The 16,476-nt window shown below is 36.4% G+C and overlaps 1 protein-coding gene across 1 annotated transcript in view; it reads right to left on the reverse strand.

The window, feature by feature from the left end:
- LOC133765277 (bifunctional heparan sulfate N-deacetylase/N-sulfotransferase 3) overlaps positions 1-16,476 on the reverse strand; it is a 167,085-nt gene that overhangs the window by 16,714 nt on the left and 133,895 nt on the right. The window contains exons 9-12 of the mRNA XM_062198898.1: positions 14,688-14,784; positions 8,942-9,065; positions 3,693-3,867; positions 873-1,043 (exon numbers count right to left, since the gene is read on the reverse strand). Coding sequence (XP_062054882.1) covers positions 873-1,043; positions 3,693-3,867; positions 8,942-9,065; positions 14,688-14,784 — 567 coding nt within the window. The remainder of the gene's footprint in view (positions 1-872; positions 1,044-3,692; positions 3,868-8,941; positions 9,066-14,687; positions 14,785-16,476) is intronic.

Genomic DNA, 16,476 nt, shown 5'->3' on the forward strand with positions numbered 1-16,476 from the left:
TAAAAGAGCCATATGTGATAGTAGCTATCACGTTAGCATGGTTCCCTAGACCATTGTATCTGATGTCACTGGATTGCTTATGCAAACCAATGTAGAAGTTGATTTTGTAATCCAGGTTCATGCTAGGCAAGACAGAAAAGCAATGAAGCTGAAGAAAATACAGGACTTAGGAGAAATTTAGCAAGGTGGTTCAAAAACAAGTAATGGCACTTAAGTAAGTTAATATTAGTCTTGTAAGAGATTCTCAATCTTTATTAATCTCAGAATATGAGTTAAGATTCTAAAGTTGCCGGCGCCATGGCTCAATAGGCTAATCCACCACCTGCGGCACTGGCACACCGGGTTCTAGTCCCGGTCAGGGCGCCGGATTCTGTCCCGGTTGCCCCTCTTCCAGGCCAGCTCTCTGCTGTGGCCCGGGAGTGCAGTGGAGGATGGCCCAAGTGCTTGGACCCTGCACCTGCATGGGAGATCAGGAGAGGCACCTGGCTCCGCAGCGGCCATTGGAGGGTGAACCAATGGCAAAAAGGAAGACCTTTCTGTCTGTCTCTCTCTTACTATCCACTCTGCCTGTAAAAAAAAAAAAAAAAAAAAAAAAAAAAGATTCTAAAGTTTCTGAATTCTTTACAGTCAAGAAAGGTGTGCACTAGAAAACAAAGCAGTGAGAATTACTATGAAACCCTCTTAGATGGAAAATTAAAGTTTTTCTACCTCTGCCTATCTATTTTTCTTTACCATAATCTCATTATTTGTAACTAAAGAATAATAGCTAGTAATGTTTCAATGAGTTAAAAAAAAAAACCTTCTCTATCCTTGAAGCAAAGTCATTAACTTAATGAGTCTGTAACATGATATAAATTCTTATTGCTGCATACCTGGAAGGGGGGGAAATAAACAAGCCATCTCTCTATGTGGCTGGCATACCACCCAGGGACCAAACATCTCTTCTGCAAGGCTCTCAGCTCAGAAGGTGCATGGGGCCCGGCTGAGATCACTTCATAGAAGCTAAACTTCAGAGCTGCGGGGTCTTCATGTGATCGCTGATGCTATGAGGAAAAGGTGGATAATTAAGCTAACTTGAACCATAGGCATAAATAATTAAAAACCAATCTTTGTGACAATTCTCAGAGCTAGAGGAAGGAATACTTCACTGCTGGAGTTATTTGTTTTGAAATTAATAAAGTATGAAAGTGTTTGCTGGAGCATAAGGATTTAGTTACCACACTGATCAGAATATATATTTGAGAACTTATTTGGTAGAGGCTGACTTCTTATTGATAGGATTCCTTAACTAACTTTACAAATTGTTTCCTTAGAGTATATATTTTATTCTGAAAGTGAACTTTTGAGAGCTGCATTAATGGCCCCTTTCAGCCCGTAAGCAGACTATTTATCATGTCCAGTGAATATCCATAATACACAAGCCCCCCACTAGTTCTGCCAAATGGGTTTGCTCCATCTGCTAATGGAGTTTCAGATTAGAAAAGCCCTGTTGGCTATTTTAAATGGAGAAACTACTGAAAACTCTGACATGCACATTATCTGAAAGCCACGGCTTTTATCGTATATTACTTAGTATCTAAAAGCCAAGATTATTTTATCTAATGGTAACCTTTGCAGTGCATCAGAATCATTTATTGTGAAGAAAATGCAGAAAGCAGCAATCCAAATAGCAAAGTGTTTCATAATGATTCAGGCTCAGGCCCATGGGCTTGAGGAAATCACCTTTTCCTTAAATTGACCAATAAATATTCAGGCATAGTGGTGAGTTTGTGAATGTTTACCACATCTAGCTGAATAGCAAATTTACTGCAATTGAGATTCAAATTACTATACTACAAACTCTACTAGACTTTGTTAAGGCCTGCATTTTGCCACTGTGGAATGATTTATTTGCAATATTTAGGATGTTTTGTTAGCTTGCAGCCTTGAAACCTCTTTTTTCTTTAAATTCTCAATTTTTCAGGAGCTAAATGGTTGCCAAGCTCCAATTTTCTTCCTTCTCTTTGAGTCAATTTAGGCTTATTTCTCTTTTCTCAAGAAACCTGGTGGAAAATGTAAAAGCTACAGAATCAAATCAGTCAATTGACTACTTGCTGTATACTGTGGTTTAAAAGATGGCTCCAGGTCTGGCATGAATAATGGGAGTGGAATTGTGGATTTCTCTGGATCTTAGCTTTACAGGATGTCTCCACTCCGTGTTATGCAATATTCCTATCAAAGTTATCAATAGTCCTATCAAAGATTCCATCTGCTTTGTATGACCTTTCCTATTCTACCGTAGCTACAAAACCTTTCCTGACAGTCTGTGGACTTTCTTTCGCTTGTGGACGAGGAAACATGGCTTTTGTTAAGCAACCAAAGGACTGAGGAACCATATTCTCTAGCATAATTTTCAAGAACTTAGCTACTTGAGAATGAACAATGCACTCTTGTGTGCAGGATCTGAATTATATGGGTCATTTTAATACAATAGCCTTACACTCAATCCACTTGCAGAGTTTCAGATAAGAAGATTTTGTACAAACAATATTCCATATAGCTAAACTCCATAGCTGCCAAGGAAATAGGACCCATCGTCTGCTTTTCTGCAGAGGCCTACTCATAACCTCTGTACACATAGCTCTATTTGCACACATCAAAACACTTCCTCATTTTAATTTTACCCAAATTTCTCCCCTTACAAATCCTTCCTTTTAGGGAAATACCAATGGGTCTGGTGTTTAGGCTGTACTGCACCTGGTTAATAAGTCAAAGTTGTACCAGGCGGGCTTTCTCAGATGGGCTTTATCACTTTGAACAACTGTCTATCTGACTGTTTCCCACTTACTATGTTCTAATTTATATGCTTACCTTTACATATTTTTTTCAATTAGACAAAGTAGTCTCAAGTGTAGCACATTTATTAACTTATCTTGAAATCATGTTTAGCTCAATACTTTGCAATGGTAGTCATTAAAATTATTTGGTGAATGGATGAATGTGTGAACATTAGGGAAGCATTTTTTAAATTGTAAAACTTAAAAATGTTAACTAAGTATCCCAGAGTCTAAAGTCACTAACAATTTTGTTATACTCTTATAATTTTGACAGTCTGTTGAATTTTTCCATTTGGTGATTAAAATATCACCATGAAAGGCCTTTTTAAATATTATTTTTAGTGACATTAAAATGCAAATGCATCTTACATGTAAGTAGTAGTATTAGTCTGTTGAAGTATTTCAAAATGATCACTTGTGGCTAAGCTCTACACAATATCATAAACATAATCACAATGAGTATGTGTGGGTACTTCAATAATTTAATGGAAATATAATTAAAAGACAAGTTTATTTTGGTGCAGAAGTGAGATCTGTGCATAAATTTCCCATTCTCCATAGGCTCTTTGAAGAACCTGTGTATGCATGGATTTCAATTTTTTGGCACTAAAATGAACATATATTTCATTTTCATTTTCCACAAAATTTCTGAAATACCCTCAAATGAGAACAACTTAGATTCTAAGTTTAGGTAGGTTGGGTCTTCAGGAATGAAATCTCATATTAGCTTTCCTACTAAGTTGTTTCTTCAGTATAGTTATTTAAATTCTTTTAGAACAGGAGTCAACAATCTATGTCCTACTGCCTATTTTTTATAAGTAAAATTTTAGTGGCCTACAGCTTATATTCATTCATTTACATATTACGTTTGCTTACCTGGTACCAAGAATATGCTCGGTCTGATGGGTCAATGAGAATGGTGATGATCTTGGCTTTGGGGACCAGAGAAGCAGCTCGTTTAGGAGCTTCTTCTGAATGGAAGTAATTGGCACTCTTTTCAAATAGAAAGTCGGTGGTGACATTAGATGGGACTGGGAAGAAATCCATATACCTAGAAAAGGAATATTTGTCTCAAACTAAGACTCTGGTTTATACTCATATCCTGGTGACTGAAGACATTAAAAGTATCCCACAAATTAATTTATTTCCTAAACAAAAGCTTTTTTTTTTTCTTTAAGGCATTTATCCTATATACTTAGCTAGGAAAAAATAACCAGAACAGAATAATGTGTTTTGAAAACATTTTTCTAAATACATTTTGTTTTTATTTTGCTTCCTATCAGGACAAAATTTAAGATAGATAACAAAAATGAAGACACAGAATGACCAAACTGTAATATCAATCAACCTAACTATATACAGGGTATTTAAATGCAAAAATACTGTACAGAGAAAAATGTTAAATACTCAACAAAAAGATTTGAACAAAAAAGGTGGTATGTTCAGTTCAAAGACATTTTTAAAGGCTTTAGAAAAAACTTTTTTTTACTTTATTGCAAGTAAAATAATGTTGTTCCCACTCATGTGTTGTGCTGATACTGTATTTATCCAGTGCAGAACATATCTGGTGCAATATGGCCTGTTCATTTAGTTTTTTCACATAGAGCCTTTTAAGTACTTTAGAATAATTATAAGAAAGGTTTAAAAAGTGTGTGTGTTTTCTGCATAAATATAAAATCCAATCGAATTTCCCAAGATCAGGCCCAGTATCCTTAAGTATAATGAGAATTCAAACCACCAGTAGAGTGAACACAGGGATACTTATAAGGCGCAAGTACTGCAATAATAGGATTTTGTTTAATGTTCCACCTGTATAAAAGTTGCCAAATATAATGCAGCATGTGGTAATACATATTTCTGAAGGACTAAGGGACAACTTTTGTAGGAAAAGGACTTTTTAGACTATAAAAATTTAACTGGTAGGGATGCTTAACATTTTATAAAAATAGCCTTACTGCTATAGCCCCCATCCTGTTTAACTCATAAGCTACTATGACTTAGGGGACCAAGAGTAGGTAATTCAATGATTACTGAACAAAAGAGTAGGCAGAACAATGGTTACTGAACATTCACAGGATGATTTCTTTTTCAGAATGTTATTTTGTTTGGATGGAAGATCATGTGAGACCTTCATTTATATGTAGTTGTGAGATCATGTCATCTCACACGATCAAGCTTCTACTAGGGCTTTAGGTGTTAACACATTGCAATGTTTAGTTGATATAACAAAAGTAATGTCTTGAGACTCAAAGCAGTAAAGAAATCCCTTCATGTTTCTGTAAATTGCCTTGTTAGTGATATGTCATTCTGGCATCCTTTCAGATGGAAAAAGTTACAAAAAATTTTTTGAGCGTTTGATCTGCTATCTGGTCTGGTCTATAATGTATTTACAGAAAGTGCCAAATTTCATGATCCTTCTTTCTTAGTGGTTCACATTAGTTCCAGGGGTGCTGAGGTTATTCTGGGTATTTAGTGGTATCTGGTCTCACCTGTGTCAAAGTTGCCTTTTCCAAGAAAGGCTTCAAAAAAACAAAAAAACAAAAACAAAAACAAAAACAAAAACACAAAAAAGTGCACAGCTGTTGAAATTAGAGAGCTTTTGACTCCTAAATTCTCTTCTACCTTCCCAGCAGTCTTTTATACCTCAACAGTTCAGGCTTCTGAAATCTCCTCAAGCAGTTCTGACCTATGGAGTATTGATTTTGACTGACCCCACAGTTTCACAGAGAAGCCAGGTCTTATTCCCCTATAGTCCCACATACAGTGGTTAGTACCTAGAGGTCCTTGAAAAAGGTTTGAAACAAGTAAATATAAGGAATTTAGATTCCTATTTTCAGCATAGCATCTGGAAGCTTTCCAGGTAGGCTCACATTTGGAGAATATGAATTCAGGTTATCTGAAGAATTGGTGTATAAAGTAGAGTGGTTTGACAATTGGGTTTTAAAAAAGTGAATGTCTTCCTCTTTTAAGCTTTGCTACTTCTGTAAAACATTAAACTTAGCATTTTCACCTTAAAGATGTGATTTTTCTTATACATTTTATTTGTTATTTGGGTTGACCCTGAGTATTTCTATTTGATTTTACTCTAAGCCACATTAAGATGTTTAGAGGTACTGACAAGATCTTATAGCTTTCTATACATCATGGGATCCAAAAAAGCTCTTCTACATGCTCAAGTAATTAAAAATAATAATACCAAGCCATAAGATAAAATATTTGCATATACGAAAGTCAAGACATTTTTCCTAGTTCTTCTGATTATAAATCTTCACTAATTTGTCAGAGTTGAAATTTTCAAATATTCATTTTTCTTACTTATTTCCCAAACCTGTGTTGAGGCTGCTTGTCAGTTAATGCAGCCCCGGTTTAATCCACATCTCCTTTACATTAAAAAAAAAAAAAGTAAATTATTTTAATCAGAAAGGAAGAGAAACAGACAAGGAAGAGAAACATCCATCTGCTGTTTCACTCTCCAAATGCCTATTGCAGCCATGGCTGGGCTAGGCCAAAGCCAGGAACCTGGAACTCAGTCCAGGTCTCCCACATTGGTAGCAGGTACCCAAGTGCTTGAGCCATCACCTGCTCAGGAATGCTGGAACAAAAATGACCAGGATTTGAACTAGGAATACTAATATGAGATTTCGGCATCCCAAGCAGTCACACTCCTGGCCCTACCCAGTTCTTCAAAAGAGTAGAATAACTAACCATTCCTGGGTTAGTTCTTTAATTGACCCTGGAACTCTGAAACACAATCTTCAACCTTATGACATCCTGGTTCCAAAGGGGTGGCTGACGTACTGTTGTTTCACAGAAAGACTGTGAACACTTTTGATGTTATAGAGAAAATTATAGTTATTGCTGTAGACTGACATTTTCAGGTACTATTCTTACTTGTATTGTCTTTTATAAACATAATGTGCCAATCAAAAAATGCTTACATTTGGCTTGTTTCTTTAGTTTTCTACTCTTTTATGCCATCTCCTTATAAATTCCTTAAGGATTTTGGTAGCTGCTGTTGTTCCTAATACAGGGCTTTTACTCACTACTGGCTTCTGATCAACATTTTTTGGATAAAATTTATGATAAAAAAGTTAGTTATTCGCGCAGTCATCTTTAAGTCTCAAGGAATCCCAGTATCGCACTCCATTCTGCCCCCAAAGCCGTCTTTAATCACTCCTTTTAGTCCTGATGTTAATATAACTTTATTACACTATATATTAGTGTATATACTTAGGTTAGTGGTAAACAGCAGCTGAAGCAGTTATAATATGAAGTGCTACACTGAAGAATTGGCAGTGAAATAATGATTAGAATAGATGGAAGTACTAGCGGGTGCTCAAATTATACCCCCCCCCATATATATATAAGATTTATTTATTTGAAAGGCAGAGTCACAGAGAGAAAAAGAGAGAGATCTTCCATCCTCTAGTTCACTCTTCAAAATGGCCACAGTAGTCAGGGCTGGGCCAGGCTGAAACCAGGAGCCTGTAAATCCAACTAGGTCTCCCATGTGGGTAGCAGGGGTCCAGGTACTTAGGCCATCCTCCTCTGCTTTCCCAGGTTCATCAACAGATAGCTGGATTGGAAGTGGAGCAGCTGGGACTTGAACTAGCATTCATATGGGATGCTGGTATTGCTTAACCTGTGGCGCCACAATGCCACCCCCTCAATCTATTTCTTTATCTTCCTATTTGAATTACCCACAAACAACTCTTGAGGTGGTTGATATGTAAATTATAAAGCTGAGATCATGTAGTTGATAAAAAGTTTAATTTATTCATTATTTTATGCTAAAATAAATGCAAATTGTTTATGCTCCAAAATTATTATAAGCATTCCAGGCTTTTATAACACTCTCTGATTTATACCTTAATAGCAAGACTTCTATATTTTATGATTAACATGTTATTTTGTATAATCCATTGCTACTATATAACTATTTTCTGTATATCTGACATTTTTATTTTTTGACTATTTTCTTTAGATGCTTGATATAGTTCTAATTTCAATTCAAAGGTAAAAGAAATGTTATATTGTAGCTTTTTTATAGCTTTCACTACTCACGATTATACATACATTTACTGTTTTTTTTTTTAATCTTTTATGCCAAAGCAAAATAGAAAATTATATATATGGGCTATAGCATCATTTAATAAAAAGTTCACAGGAGAAAGATATGAAAGTGTTTTCTTACAAGTAGAGAGGAATATAATCCTTATTTCTTTGACTTCATATCTGTAGTTGCATCAAAGGTAATTAATGCTGGGTTGGGCCCTGTGGCTCAGAGGGTTAAGCTGCCTCTGGGGATGCCAGCATTGAACAACATAGTGCTAGTTTGGGTCCTGGCTGTTCCACTTCCAATCCAACTTCCTGCTAATATATTCTGGGAGTCAGCTGATGATGGTTCAGGGGAGATGATGCGGGAGACCCAGATGAAGTTTCAGACTCTTGGCTTTGTCGGGCCCAGCTGTGGCTTTTGTGGGCATTTGGGGAGTGAACCTGTAGATGAAAGCTCATGGTTTCCCTCTCTCTTTCTCTCTCTCTCTCTCTTTGCCTTTCAAGTATAAATAAATAAGTAAGTAAATAAATAAATATTTTAAAAGGATGGCATTGTAGAGCAGCGTGTGAAGCTGCTGCCTGGGATGCTGGCTGCTTCACTTCCAATCAAGCTCCCTGTTAATGTGCCTGGAAAAGTAGCAGAAGATGGCCCAAACAGTTGGGCCACATACCACTCACATGGGAGACCTACATAATTTGGGATGTGAACCAATAGATGGAAAATGTCTCTCTCTGTCTCCTTCTCTCTTGCTAACTCTTGTCTCTCAAATAAATAAATAATTAAAAACTAGCTAATTAGAGCCAACACACAATCCATTAACAAAAAGAGAGAGGGATAATGAATGTCAAAATTACATGGGGACCTCTTGAGGCACTAAGTCCCTTCATAAACTGAGAAGAGTTTGTTATGAATAATTTCTGTGTGCCTTCATGTTATTCAATCAATTTCCTAGGCACAGACGGTAATTTTTTTGAGGCTACAAACTTATATATTTCTACATTTTAGTGCTATTTTATACTGTACATAGTACATATACTTTTAGATTTATACTAATAACCCATCTTACCAATCAATCCCCCTGTGGTAGTTATTTCTATTAAAGAACTGTACCTCCTCAAAGGTTTTTGGGCTGGGGGAGTTACTAAGGATGGAAGGATGCATAACCAGGAACAAATACAAAGCAGTGGTACCTAAAAAACAATAGAGATTTAGAAATTAATTAAATGAAAAGACAGATTCCTAATATTAACATTTCAAAGTCATAAATAAATTCAAGTATTATAATGACCCAGATTCATTATAAATATCCTTTGAATTAAATTGAGTAGATAATCAGCATTTTAAAAGAAACAGTCTAAAAATTAGAGATAGAGTGGTGTGAGGACAAGAGGCCTATTGTAGAAATTGTAAAAATTGGCTTCTATTCGCTGTTCAATCACTAATTTGCTTCTTGACTTTGGCTTTCAGCTTCTATTTGTCTCAGCTTTCTCAGTGGAAAATACCACTCTTGCTTATTTCATAGGCATCTTTTGGAGATGAGAAGACATAATGTATCTGAATGTAGTTAGAAATTAATAAAGCACTACATAAACTGAATATATCATATAAGTGTGTATGTATAAAAAACAGTTGAGTTTTTGTATAAAATTTTTTTCTGAACTAATTAAATTCAAGATAAAATTTAATGTTTCAATAAATTTACTTAGGCTTGAATCTTCTGACTATAGAACAGTGTCAAAACTGCTTAAGTTTCTAAATTTATTAAAGAATTGTAACCTTTCTTAGTCATATAACTTACAAAATTTGCGTTGTGTTGGAAAGAGAATAGCATACCTCTGGTATGCATATAGATTTGTGACTCTTGGGGAGCAAGAATGGGATTTTTTTTTTAAATCATAAATTAGTGTTTTATAAACCTAAATTAGGCAGTAAAGGATACAACTTAGATTGCTATTAGAGAAAATAAGGCAGTTTCAGTTTAGTTTGCCAAAGACCTAATCATGTACTTGTAGCTATGATTGTGTTTATAAGACCATAATATAAATTTCTGGTCAAGGTACTCAGTATTCTTTTTGTTTTATTTAATTTTTTAATTTTTTTTTATTTCTGACAGGCAGAGTGGACAGTGAGAGAGAGACAGAGAGAAAGGTCTTCCTTTGCCGCTGGTTCACCCTCCAATGGCTGCCGCCGCCAGCACGCTGTGGCCGGTGCACCGCGCTGATCCGAAGGCAGGAGCCAGGTGCTTCTCCTGGTCTCCTATGGGGTGCAGGGCCCAAGCACTTGGGCCATCCTCCACTGCACTCCCGGGCCATAGCAGATAGTTGGCCTGGAAGAGGGGCAACCGGGACAGAATCTGGCGCCCTGACCGGGACTAGAACCCGGTGTGCTGGTGCCGCTAGGCGGAGGATTAGCTTGTTGAGCCATGGTGCTGGCCTGGTACTCAGTACTCTTAAGAGAGAAATATACCATCAAGTTTCTACTTCTCTACTCAAATGTGATTTGCAGTATCGTACAATCTGATGGAGCAGTACTTGTTAATTGTATTGTAGGCCAACAGATAGCAACAGTAATCAGACATGGCCTTATAATACTTCTCTCACTTGGAGAAATTACTGTTCTAATCTAACTTAGTAATGGTGTCATGTTGCCATTTCTACAAACTTTTGAATTTCCTTATTTGTCTGGTAAGCTTTCTTTTATGTATTATACTTAAATCTACCATATCTATACATTGGAATATTTGTTAAGAATAACTGTAAAAAGAAATAAAATCTAGGGGCCGATGCTGTGGCATGGTGGGTAAAGCTGTTTGAGTCCCTGCTGATCCAGCTCTCTGCTATGGCCTGGTGAAGCAGTGGAAGATGGCCTGGGTCCTTGGGTCCCTGTACTCATGTGGGAGACCCAGCTCCAGCCATTTTGGCCAACTGGGGAATGAACCAGTGGATGGAAGACCTCTCTCTCTGCCTCTGCCACTCTCTAATTCTGCCTTTCCAATAATAAATGAATAAATCTTTAAATATATATATATATATTCTAGAAAAATGAATTGAAAGCCAAAGTTTCTAGATTTAATCTATACAATGTAGACAATGAATATTTTATCTACAATAATAGACAACTATAGTGAATGATACATTGTAATCTATGATACATAAATTAAAAACGTTTTTTCAAGGTTGACTTGAAATAGAAGACCTCAAACTTTGGCATGCCCTAGGTTCAACTAGAGGGCTTGTTAAAATACCAATAGCTGGGTTCTATCTCAGAATTTCTTATTCAACAAATCTGTCATTCTAACAGGTATTCTGGTGTTACCTACGCTGCTGGCCTGGCAACCATCCTTTGAAAATCGCAGACTTAAAAGAAGCGTGAAACGATATTTCAACCATTGGGGAAATAATCCTCTATTACCTGATATCTATCTACAATAAAACAGAAAGAGCATGTTCTCTGTGGTCAGATCAATTCCAGGGTAAACTTTTATTTGTAGTACTTAGTAACTTGAACAAAAATTATTTAGTCTCTCTGAATTTTAGTTTCTCATCTGTGTAGCAGGGAATAAAACATTTCGCTCAGGGTTTTGTGAAGGTCAAGTGAAATAACCTATGTGAAAGCCCCTAAATAATGTCATATCTGGATATTATGTAAAATATTTAATTATGTAAGGTATATAATTCAGAAATACTTATATAAAATATAATTATATTTTGATTATATAAGTAAAAATACAGGAAGCATTTTTAAGGTGAATAGAATAAATCTTTGTGAGAAAAATAAGTATGGCTATAATTTGAAAAAAGAAAACAGTTTATTTCTTTTTTTTTTTTTTGGACAGGCAGAGTTAGACAGTGAGAGAGAGAGAGAGAGGAAAGTCTTCCTTTTCTGTTGATTCACCCCCCAAAATGGCCGCTATGGCCGGCGTGCTGTGCCGATCTGAAGCCAGGAGCCAGGTGCTTCCTCCTGGTCTCCCATGCGGGTACAGGGCCCAAGGACTTGGGCCATCCTCCACTGCAACCGGGACAGAATCCGGCGCCCTGACCAGGACTAGAACCTGGGGTGCTGGCGCCGCAGGTGGAGGATTAGCCTAGTGAGCCGTGGTGCTGGCTGAAAACAGTTTATTTCTGAATGTTATTTTAGAATAAAAATATTCTGAAATGTTTCAGAAAACATTTCTTTTTAAATTTTATTCAAGAATTATATTAAATCCTGTTGTTTGGTTTTAATACCAATTAGTCAAAGAGAAAAATTTGTTATAATCTAATTATATTATAGAGTCAATAAAAGGCATAATGTAATTTTACAGTGATTAAGTTGTGGTTTCTAAAATCTATCTTTATGTACACATATTCTTGGGTATTAAAATTGTTCTGCATCGGGCCGGCACCACAGCTCACTAGGCTAATCCTCCGCCTGCGGTGCCGGCACCCCGGGTTCTAGTCCCAGTTGGGGCGCCAGATTCTGTCTCGGTTGCCCCTCTTCCAGGCCAGCTTTCTGCTATGGCCCGGGAGTGCAGTGGAGGATGGCCCAAGTTTTTGGGCCCTGTACCCACATGGGAGACCAGGAGAAGCACCTGGTTCCTGGCTTTGGATCGGCGCAGCGCGCCGGCCACAGCAGCAGCCATTTTGGGGGGTGAACCAGCGGCAAAGGAAGACTTTTCTCTCTGTCTCTCTCTCACTGTCTAACTTTGCCTGTCAAAAAAAAAAATTGTTCTGCATATATATTTTGTTAGTGGTTAATATAATCAGATACACACATTTAAGTAACCATTCAGAAAACTTTTGATTTTTGTACATTTCAACACTGAAAACATAATTGACTACACAGATTAGTAGAAATTTATGAAGAATTATTCAGAAAAACAATTTTGAGAAAAATGAAAGTTAAAAATGATGCTACTTAATTCTCATGCGACTGACAGAAGACACTTTTGTCTAATAAAAAAATCAATTTCACAAAATACTGATATACACAGTACAGATAAATCTCAGAAGTTTATTATGCTAAATGAAAAGTCAAATGCAAAGGGATATACACTATACTTTCTTATTCATTAAATTCTAAAAAAGGAAAAACTATAGGAGCAAAAGGTGGTTACCTGTGGAGAGAACTGACTATAAAGGAACATGGAGAAACCTCTTAATTACAGAACTGTTACATATCTTAAATGTTGTTGTGATTATAGTTCTGAGTACAGTTTCCAAAATCCATAAAATTATAATTTTAAATGGGTGAATCTTATCATAAGTAAATTTTTTCTTAATAAAGTAGGATAGTCAACTTAATTATCCTTACTTAACAAAAGTAAGGATAATCAACTTTATTAAGAAATTTCTATTAAAAATTTTTAAAAGCAAATATTAATCCAAATTGTAATTTAAACATTTCAAAATCCAATTAAATTTCAGTTTAATTCTGCTATCTAACCAAAGTATTAAAATGTCTGTATATCCAGCACAACGAGAGAAGACGCATATCCTGCAGAGCTTTCTGATGCAAATTTGATATGCCTAGCTTCAGAAAAATGTGATCAGCAATGACAAAGTTTTGTGATGGCAGTGGGAGTTCACTTGAAGAGATTTTGGTGTCAGTATTTTCCTAGTTGTCTTTTTACTTTTGATAGCTAAGGACAAGAGAAGTAAATAAGGACAAAAAAAAGTATTTGTTGCATTTACTATTTTCAAATGGATATTTGCAAATGGGACTATCAAAAACTGAATAGGTTAAACTCTCCGTGTACATTGCATAGAATTCTCCTCAGTTACTTATGGTGTGATATTCCCCTTAGCAAGTGTTGTGGCTGTGAAGCCAGAAGCTAAGGGCCGCAAATAATTTATCATGCAGATACAGCTTGAATGTCTGACATTTTAAAGCTTCCATTGGGTTTCATTTTAATAGTAATTCTGACAGAAACAAGAAATTTATGGGGGAAAAAACTGCACACCATTTTAAGAAAAGGTGCAAAATATTTCTCTTGGGTATGAATAAATACCTTTCTTAGCACAAAGTTTTGTTTATGTCTAGGAATTATGCTTCTCAAACATCTTTTAGACTTTTAAAAAGCAGGCATCTCTGCAAGAAATAGGTTAGAGGCCAGCACCGTGGCTCACTTGGCTAATCCTACGCCTGTGGCGCAGGCACCCCGGTTTCTAGTCCTGGTCGGGGTGCCGGATTCTGTCCTGGTTGCTCCTCTTCCAGTGCAGCTCTCTGCTATGGCCCGGGAGTGCAGTGGAGGATGGCCCAAGTGCTTGGGCCCTGCACCCGCATGGGAGACCAGGAGAAGCACCTGGCTCCTGGCTTTGGATCGGCACAGCACGCTGGCCGGCACAGCGGCCATTTGGGGGGTGAACCAACAGAAAAGGAAGACCTTTCTTTCTGTCTCTCTCTCTCTCACTAACTCTGCCTGTCCAAAAAAAAAAAAAAAAAAGGTTAGAAATAAACTATATCAGAAAGATGGTAGCCTAAGAGACTATTTTTCTGGAAGCAATTTAAAGAGTTATAGGACTTTTCACAAAATACTTTTAGTTACTTTCTAAATACTTGATTAATTTTGGTTTAGAAATGTTAACAACACTTTTAAACTTATATATTTGAGAAAAATATTGTGTCACTAGACTGATGGCTGGATATTCAAACTGTGTGACACCTATTTCATTTTTTTCAGTTAGAAAACACTTTGATGATTACTTTAGGAAATAACATAGTATTGATATACAGCATTTATAGGAAGTTTAAGAACCCATTGTGACATGAATTCATTGTCTCATCATCAGCATTTTTACACTGTTTGGTGTATCATAATAAACAATTCTCACCAGTCTTCTGGGGTCCAATTACCAAGAATTTTGGTAAGCGATCACAGGTTTTTTCTTTAGACCAAATGTCTCTGTGGCGTTTGTCTTCACAAGGATTCTAAATAGAAGGATACAGAGATCTGTTTTTTGGGTGTATCCATTATGTGCTCTTTTTTCCCCAACTTTTGTCCTTAAAAGATACTACAATAGGCCATTAGGCTCTTTTTATAAAATGAAACCCAGAAGTGGTATCCCAGAAAGCTAATAGCTTTCTTCAATCTTGATGTTACTGTCTACCGAGGAGATTGTGGGGGTGTGGTGGGGCTGGGGTGTAGTATTTCCACTTTGGGTAAACAGCCTCATTGCACTGACAGCTTTTTAAATTTTTTTCTGCAACTGGTAGTTCTGTGTCTTAATTTTTTGCTTTTATTGTTTATAAGCAGACGCTATGCTTCCTGATAATCTAAAAGAAGATTCAGTCTCAGTATCCAATATATAACTGAAATATAAGGTGTCGGGTTTTTATTCTCAGTAACTGAGCTTTCCAACTGTGCTTCAAAGGGACTAAGGATATGGCCATAATGAAAGTATTTAAAAAGCAAGTTCCTTTCAGCTGCCTTCAAAGATCGGTAAATATACATCAAAAAATTCTATTTTACAGTGTATGAAGCTAAAAAGAACTAAATTTCATCAGTATAGTAAAATGATGGTGAGTTACTACCTTAAAGAGTCTGCTTTGCTTTATAATACTTAAACCCAACACACACTGTGCAAGATATATCTAGAACATCCTTCATTTTAACTATAAATTACTATTATGTAGAAAATGAGGGAATTATAGTGCCCTTTAATAGTATTTCAGGATTGGACTCATAGGACCACTTTTTATTTCCATTCAGTTAATACTGTGGACATATGAAGTTAAACAAACCTGCTTATTTTAAATAAACAACAAATTTGAAGACTAAAGCAGTTACTTTCTTTGCCTGCTCTTCTGGAAAAAAAAAGTTTTAAACTTGTCAGTTGAAATTATAAGGATTTCAATATTAAAATAAGTTGTTAAATTAGTAGCAAAGTCACACATCTTCCCAGTGGCTAATACCTGGTGATGTTTTGTCATGGTTAAGATGGAAAGATTCTTGTTATAATAAGTGAAAAGCAACATGTGGTCATACTTCCACAATCATAACTTTTTCTTTTTCCATTTAAGAGGCAGACCAAGAAAGAGTTTCCATCAGCTGGTTCATTCCCTAAATGCCTGCAATGACCAGAGCTGGGCTGGACTAAAGTAAGGAGCCAAGCATTCAATTCAGGTCTCCCATAATATGCATGGCAAAAATCCAACTTCTTGAGCCATCACCACTACCACTGCCAGTGCTGGGACTAGAACTTAGGTACAGTGGTATTTGACACAGACATTTTAATTGCTGTCTTAGCCACTAGGCTAACTACCTTCCACCAAAATTACTAGTTTTAATTTGAGAAATGTGCAGTTCTATCTGAAGTCATCTATTTGTCCTCAGGAAGTAATCAGCTCTCAGTTCAAAGTTGAATGAGTTGAAAATAGAGTTCAGATTTTACCACCATCAAATTTTGTGAAATTTGTTGAACTGGACTTCTGAAGATTATTACTGATGAAACACTCAGCTCTGTTTGCAAACCCTAGTAGCATTTAGAACATGTGGAGCCAGATGGCCTAGAACGGATTCCCATTCTGCCACACATGAACTACGTGACTTTACCTAGTTGCCTCTGCCTTTCCCTGCCTGTTTCTTTATCTGTATAATGGGTATAACAACTACACCTACCA

The sequence above is a fragment of the Lepus europaeus genome, chromosome 8 (genome assembly GCF_033115175.1).
Source record: "Lepus europaeus isolate LE1 chromosome 8, mLepTim1.pri, whole genome shotgun sequence".
NCBI classification, from domain to species: domain Eukaryota; kingdom Metazoa; phylum Chordata; class Mammalia; order Lagomorpha; family Leporidae; genus Lepus; species Lepus europaeus.